Source organism: Mytilus edulis, chromosome 1, assembly GCF_963676685.1.
Source record: "Mytilus edulis chromosome 1, xbMytEdul2.2, whole genome shotgun sequence".
NCBI classification, from domain to species: Eukaryota; Metazoa; Mollusca; class Bivalvia; order Mytilida; family Mytilidae; genus Mytilus; species Mytilus edulis.
In genome coordinates, this window is record NC_092344.1 from 105,937,953 (window position 1) to 105,945,548 (window position 7,596).

The 7,596-nt window shown below is 30.3% G+C and overlaps 1 protein-coding gene across 1 annotated transcript; it reads right to left on the bottom strand.

Annotated features, from left to right (window-relative positions):
• Positions 1–5,871: 5,871 nt before the first annotated feature.
• Positions 5,872–6,897, bottom strand: LOC139496468 (uncharacterized). The gene has a single exon (XM_071285094.1). It carries the CDS (start codon positions 6,895–6,897, stop codon positions 5,872–5,874), a length of 1,026 nt encoding a protein of 341 aa, XP_071141195.1.
• Between the last annotated feature and the right edge of the window lie 699 nt (positions 6,898–7,596).

Sequence of the window (7,596 nt, forward strand, 5' to 3'; positions counted from 1 at the left end):
CAAATTTATTAAATTATCTAGAATAGTCGCCAAATTTTTAATTTTGAATAAAATTCGCAATGTATCGTAGAATTATAGGTAACCAATAGGTCTATTGCATGGGAATTTATGTGTTGAAATGGTTTATTCCCAATTGTCCCACTTTTTAAAATTTTAGAGTTCTGATTGTCCCACATGAAAAGTTCTGATTGTCCCACATTATTTTATTAAGTGAAATGTTCTTAGATAAACAAGGTAACTGTTGTTTGTTTTGCTAAATAAACAAGAATTAATTATTGCACATTTAATATTAATTTTATAAAAGTATAAAAAAATGTTTTTTAAATCATTAGATTGATACACTTTTGATTAAAAAAATATAATATTTCTGATATATGAAATAGATCTTTTAAGGTCTTGAATTAAACTTTTTTTCTGAACCTGATTTTTGGGTTTATATATAACTAGAAAATAATTGGTGACAAAAATGAGATGGCTGTGCACTTATTTTTGCTACAGCCATTTGAAAGTACCCAATTCTAATAATTTTCTCAGTTTTCATCAAATGTTATCCATTTTTGGGCTATCATCATAAAAAAAACCAACCAGTTTCACAATTAAACTTTATTTTTTTCTTTCATACTTTCAATAAAGATAGAGTGGACCAATCTGAATAGATCTAACTTTAAAAAAAACTAGAAGTAGGTGTTAATTTAAGAAAGTTTTATAAAAATTTATTGCTTTTTTGTGTCAAATTGACCATTCTGTCAATTTGTCAATTTTGGAATTTTCTCTTTTTTTTTGGAACACAAATCTTATTATTTCAACTTCTTTGTTATAATTGATTGAAAAAATACATATTTGAAAGATTTTTTTGTATATGGGATGCACATGCTTCTGGTAAAATCATTTCTTGTACCCCCATCTACTTTCTCTAAATTTGCTGCTGTCTAGAATTTTTCCAGATCAGCCTTTCCAAGAATCACTATTAAAGGTTGTTTTTCCAATTTTCCCATTGTTTTTGCAGTCAACAGGACTCTTCACCAATTATAAAGAAGAGCCAGACTTCCATAAGAAATAAGAAGATGTGGTATGATTGTCAATGAGAAAACTCTCCCAAAGAGACCAAATGACACATTTCATGTACAAAATAATGAACGAAAAACAAATATGTTACACGGCAACAAACGACAACCACTAACTGACAGGCTCCTGGCTTGGGACATCACCACAACAAAGACACTAAGTAGAGATCTGATTTTTTTTTTAAAGACTTCATATTATATTATATGATACTTCAATTGTACCTACTATGAGCAAAATAAAATATGTAAATATTATTATTTGTCCTTATTTTGTTCATATTTTATAAGTTACATTGATTAGTAACCTTTGATTAACTGCAACACCCTATAAAAACAAATTAATCATTATAAAAACAGTTCCCAATTGTCCCACATTTAGATAGATCTTTATTCTCATTAACTAAATAACATAGTTACAGAGATGATAATATATACAATACAACATATTTTGCATGTGTGAAATATACATAAATAAATGTAGTTTAACCAGGAGGACAGACTTCCACTGATATAAAGTTAATAAATCTACACAATTTTTCTAGCAAGACAATATTGACTGTAGTGAATACATTTTTAAATTTAAGAATATTAACATTTGTACAACAATAGTGTGGTAAATATTTATATCGTTCTTTTTTGAAAAAAGGACAAGACATTACATAATGGAATTCATCGCCGATGTCAGCAGATTCACAAAGGTGACATAGCCTCTCTTGTCTTTGAACATTTTGCCACCTCCCCGTCTCCACTGGCAAACGGTGATTGCCACATCTAAATTTACATAGTTTCAGTGCATTTTTTAACGATAAAACTGTAATATAATTTTCAAATTTAAGTTCTGTTTTGAATAATTTATAACATAAACCTTTTGATGATTGATTTACATTTGCAAACCATTCTTGTCTAAACTGATCTTTTAACTTTTGTTCAATACTTAATACAATCCAATTTTTTGAGATACAATCTTGATTTTGCCAAATGTTTGACATACCACAATTATCAAAGATACTTTTGATAAATAACAACCATTTGTTTTCAATTCCATACTTATTATAATTAATATATATCAACTTATATAACATTGACGAAATCTTGTTATCAAGTGTGTTATTAAGAAGGTTGCACCAAAATTTTATCATCCGTAATTTAACGTATAAAGAAATCGGATATCTTCCCAATTCCCCGTTAACCATAAAATTTGGAGTCGATCTTTTTAACCGTAAAACATGTTTACAAAAACTCAAATGTACTCTTTCCAAAATGTCAAGATTTTCGTATCCCCAGATTTCGGCCCCATATAAAAGTATAGGTAAAACAGCTTTGTCAAACATGTCAAGCTGGCATTCTATAGATAGATGGTTTGATCTACACTTCTTTATAACACAATACATAGCTTTAGTAGCTTGATCTCTAAGATATTTTCTAGTTGCAAAAAAAGATGCATTTCTAGAGAATATAACACCAAGGTATTTATAGTTCTTAACAATTTCTATCTCTTCGTTATTAATATAAAATTTCAAATTATTCTGTGGTCTACCTTTTGAAAATATCATAACCTTTGTCTTGTTAATATTAATTTTAAGTTTCCAGTTTTCACAATATTCTGAAAAACTATTTAGAAGTAATTGTAAATCTGTGCTTGTCTCAGCGAGTAAAATCGAGTCGTCAGCATACAATAAGACAAATATCTTAAAATAAATATCCAGTTCATCTTCTATATCAGATGTAATTGAATGTATACCTTTTAAATCACTATTTTCCAAAAATTCATGAAGATCATTTAAGTATAAAGAAAATAATAAAGGAGAAAGATTTTCCCCTTGGCGGACCCCAATATCACTAACAAACATGTCAGATGCTTCATTGTTATGTACAACTCTTGATTTCACATCTTTATACAAATTTTTTACAACTCTAAGAAATTTACCAGTTATCTTATTTAAAACAAGCTTATACAAAAGAGAGTTTCTTTGAACAAAGTCGAAGGCTTTTTCAAAGTCAACGAATGCACAATGCAATTTTTTTCGTTTAACACATAGCAACTCAAAGAGTGCATACAATGAAAAAATATGATCGTTAGTAGAGTATCCATGTCGGAAGCCTGCTTGATTTTCGTTCATGATATTAAGTTCATCAACAAATTCCCCCAATCTATCATTCAGAATAGATGTAAAAATCTTACCAAGGCATGACAATAAAGTAATAGGCCTATAATTTTTGGCGTCTAATTTACATCCTTTGTTCTTGAATACTGGTATTATGTTTCCAATAAGCCAGGCCTCCGGCAGGGTACCCGTATCAAAAATAAGATTAAACAAATTAACATATACATCAATCATACTGTCAAGAGAATTTGCTACATATTCATTGATTATTTTATCTTCACCTGGCGATTTGTTATTTTTCGCCTTTTTGATAGCTTTAATAATTTCGTCATGGGTAATTACACCATTCAGTGTCTCATTTACAAGATTTGAGTTCAAATCATTATTAATGACAAACTTGTCTTCAAATTTGTTTTCATTTACAGCAGATTCCAGCGAGTATGAAGCTATAGGTAGATTCTTTGGTTAGCTTCCCTGTTAGCTCAACCATGAAATCATTATTACCTTTAAATTGGGAGGAGCATAGCACCAATTTATCATCCAATGAAAACACTTATATCAATAGCCTGTTTATTATTATAATATGTATGTTGGTTTACCTAGAAAACTTTGCAAATGATTTTCATTTCTATCAGTTTTTGATTGAATTAAAAAACTTTTTACTACAATAAATTAAAAACGGAGTAACGTTTTATGTCTTGTTTAAAATATTTACGCCGGGAATAAGCAGTTTATTTTATTTTATAGTGTCTTTTTGAGTATTCCCCATGCATGAAACTGTGTAATGCTCTAGGTGTCGTTTCTTCATATATATACAATATACAAATTTTTTAAAACTAAAATCTGTTATATTCACACAGAAAAGAAAAATTAGCATACTACTTAATATCATTCACAGTTAAAAATGCAACGAAAAAACAACAAACCAGCAAAATCTGCAGTTTTGAATTGAAAATATGGCAGCGTTTATGAACTACCATTTGGTCCGTAAACATTACCTTACTTTAAAGTTTCAGATAAATAATGTTTATGTCTCTACTTCATTTAGATTTAATGATCAAGTTATATGTACTTTTGGACACCTTCCAATCTTTTTTTACCTGTCAGGATGTATTGTAAACAAACGTGTAAAACTTAAAGTTAAAACTTGCTAATCATAACCAACTACAGTTAATTAACTTGATGTAACAAATTCAAATCATATTATTATTGGTAATGTTTGATAATAGAGAACAAGTTAGGAATTTTAGCTTTCAGTTTTTTTTCAACATTCAGTATCAAAATAAAATACTGACTTTACATTTTTATTTAAATTATGATGTAAGAAATTGAGGATTAGGGAAAAACAGAGAGAAAGGGTCATCATAATTCGATGTTTCTAAAATGATTTGTAATTTTATGAAAAGCTGTTCCACATGAGTTCAATCCTTCCAATGTTGAACTATCTAAATATTCTCCATCACTACTTCCTAATTGAATCGACATGAATGAAGCAAAACATTTGACACCTTCATAAAAATGATGAAAATGAATCAAATACTAAATTGGCCCATAATGTTCTTTAAAATATACTGCAATAGAAAATAGTCAGTACTGAATAGCTTACATTTTGCATGTCGGGTCGGGTCGGGCCTTAATTTTATAGCTGATTGTACGGTAAAAAAAGTTCATGGTTGAAGGTCATATATACAGTTGTCTATAAATGCTAACATCCACCTCATTTGGTGGATCCGATAGTTAGCTCTCGCATTGACAATCATACCACCATGATCTCCATAAAATTGAGAATGGAAATGGGGAATGTATCAAAGAGACAACAACCCGACCATAGAAAAAACAACAGCAGAAGGTCACCAACAGGTCTTCAATGTAACGAGAAATTCCCGCAACCGGAGGCGTCCTTCAGCTGGCCCCTAAACAAATATATACTAGTTCAGTGATAATGAACGCCATACTATAATTTCCAAATTGTACACAAGAAACTAAAATTAAAATAATACAAGACTAACAAAGACCAGAGGCTCCTGACTTGGGACATGCGCAAAAATGCGGCGGGGTTAAACATGTTGATGAGATCTCAACCCTCCTCCTATACCTCTAGCCAATGTAGAAAAGTAAACGCATAACAACGTACATTTAAAATTCAATTCAAGAGAAGTCCGAGTCTGATGTCAGAAGATGTAACCAAAGAAAATAAACAAAATATTTGTTTTATGATTGATATCTATGAAATAAGAAAACGGGAAAATTATCTTTATACGACTTATTACTTGATGAGCACAACTTTTAATGGTTCACAATCTTCTGTGAATTTTAAGATGTCTTAACTGAAAACTGGAGGCAAGTTGCTAACACACTGGTACGCTCTTTTGTAAATGTAACTTACAAACAACTGCATAACACGTGCATAAGTTAACTTAAAGCACTTTATTCTGCGAAATGTTAGGTATCTTGGTTAAATACGTCAAGGAGTAGTAAATTACATTTTCAAACTACATTTTTTTTTGTAAATTATGCCGATATATGACCTCCTTTAAAGTCTGAAAAATTAGTTTTTATGGTCCATAAAAGATTATGTTGGCTTGTTGTCCTATGTTTATACCACATGTCTCGTCAGTTTTATATAAAGAAATAAAATAAGTCATAAAACAATGACACATTTATTTTACTTCTAGAAACAAGTTTTAAGTCAGCTGTGAAAATCACATATAGCCGCAATGTTGAAAATAACCAAAACAATCACTACGTGAAATGTCATTTACTGCATCACATATAGCTAACTCGGTATACTCATGTAAATAATCTGGAAATCTCCTTAAAAAGGACTTTATTTTAGAAAAACTGAGTTCGCAAGTATTAAGTTCAGGATGGTAAGGAGGCTGAAAAACTAGTCGTATTCCATGTTGTTGTAAAATATTTCTTAGGTTAGCTTCGGTAAATCGCCCATGATGGAAACCACAATTATCCATTACAACAACATCGCCAGGAGTAAGAAACGCATTACCGTGTACATCAGTTTCTTGCAATGCGTTGATAAAAAAGTTAAGCAAATGAAGTCCGTTTGAGGGACCATCAATAATGTTAAAATAGTCAATTCCTAACGGACTTTGCATCAGATTAATGGTATAATTTGCATTTGATGCATACCGTTGAATTTCAAAGGCTCTCTCACTAGGTAAAGAATGTCCATATTTCCTATTACCAGTTGTCAGAACAACAGAAGCTTCATCAAAACAATGAATTGAAAACGGATTAATATTTTCGATATTGTGTAGAAACAAGTCAAATTTAGCTTGAACTTGATCCGTTAATCCCTCTTTAGCTTTAATGGTTAGTTTTTTCCTTTTGAAGCAAAGTTTTTTTGTAATAATTCTGCATATAGAAACAACACTAGGCACATTGTCAGGCTGGCATATCCCATCATTGACTAATTTGTTTTGAATTTCTTTATGATAAAGCGATGGCTGTCTATACAGATAGTACTCAATTGCTGTAAGAATATTTTCATTGACCAAAACAGCTGGTCTCCTATATGGTTTATCTGTAATTGTTCCAGTGTGCATATATCTTTGAATAGTTTTATTAACAGTTCTTATATCTACATTTGTTAACTTTGAAATTTTTTCAACAGATTTTCCTTCACCAAAATTGTCTATAATCCTACATTGTAATTCTTCTTGTAATAATTTTCCTCTTTTATAAAATCTCCCTGCTTTTGATTTTTCCATGTTTGTGATATAAGTATTGACAAATTTTAGCTATTCTAAACGGCAATACTATGTCTATTTAGGATATTTCGGAACAATTGTAAATTTGTAATGTTACTATATGTTGTTTTTTTCTTCATGAGATTTGGGAATAAATATCAATATAATATATGAGTTAAAAATTTGAAATATTTTGTCTGTTATAAAATGTTAGTAGAATCTGATTAAAGAAACCTGCATATGGCCCCAGACAAATGTATAGGTATGCCATCCATACTTTCAAAGCAGGTAAGTGTAGAACATGAATAGCATGCTGTTAGCCCCACATTTGGATATTCTGTTACCTGAGTTACTATGTGACTTCTCTATTGTTAAACTCATTTGTCAACTCATTTGTCACATGACTTTTTGTGTGTTTCATTCTTATGTTAAAATTGATAATGGATGGGTTAAGTGTAGAAGAGTTCTTGGTACAAATAGGTCCAGAGTTTCAATCGTTTTCTTCAGTATTTAGGCAAAACGGATTTGATACTATTGGGAGTTTGAGATGCATTCGTGTGAATGAAGATATAGAAATAATGTTTAAAGAGGCTAACATTTGTTTGCTGTTAGGCAAAAAAAGACAGTTACAAAATGCGTTAAAGAATCTGAAAGATGTAAGTGAGTCGTGTGAGTTGTCAGCTACTTCCAAACAAAAGCCTGCAGAGAAGCCAAGTATGG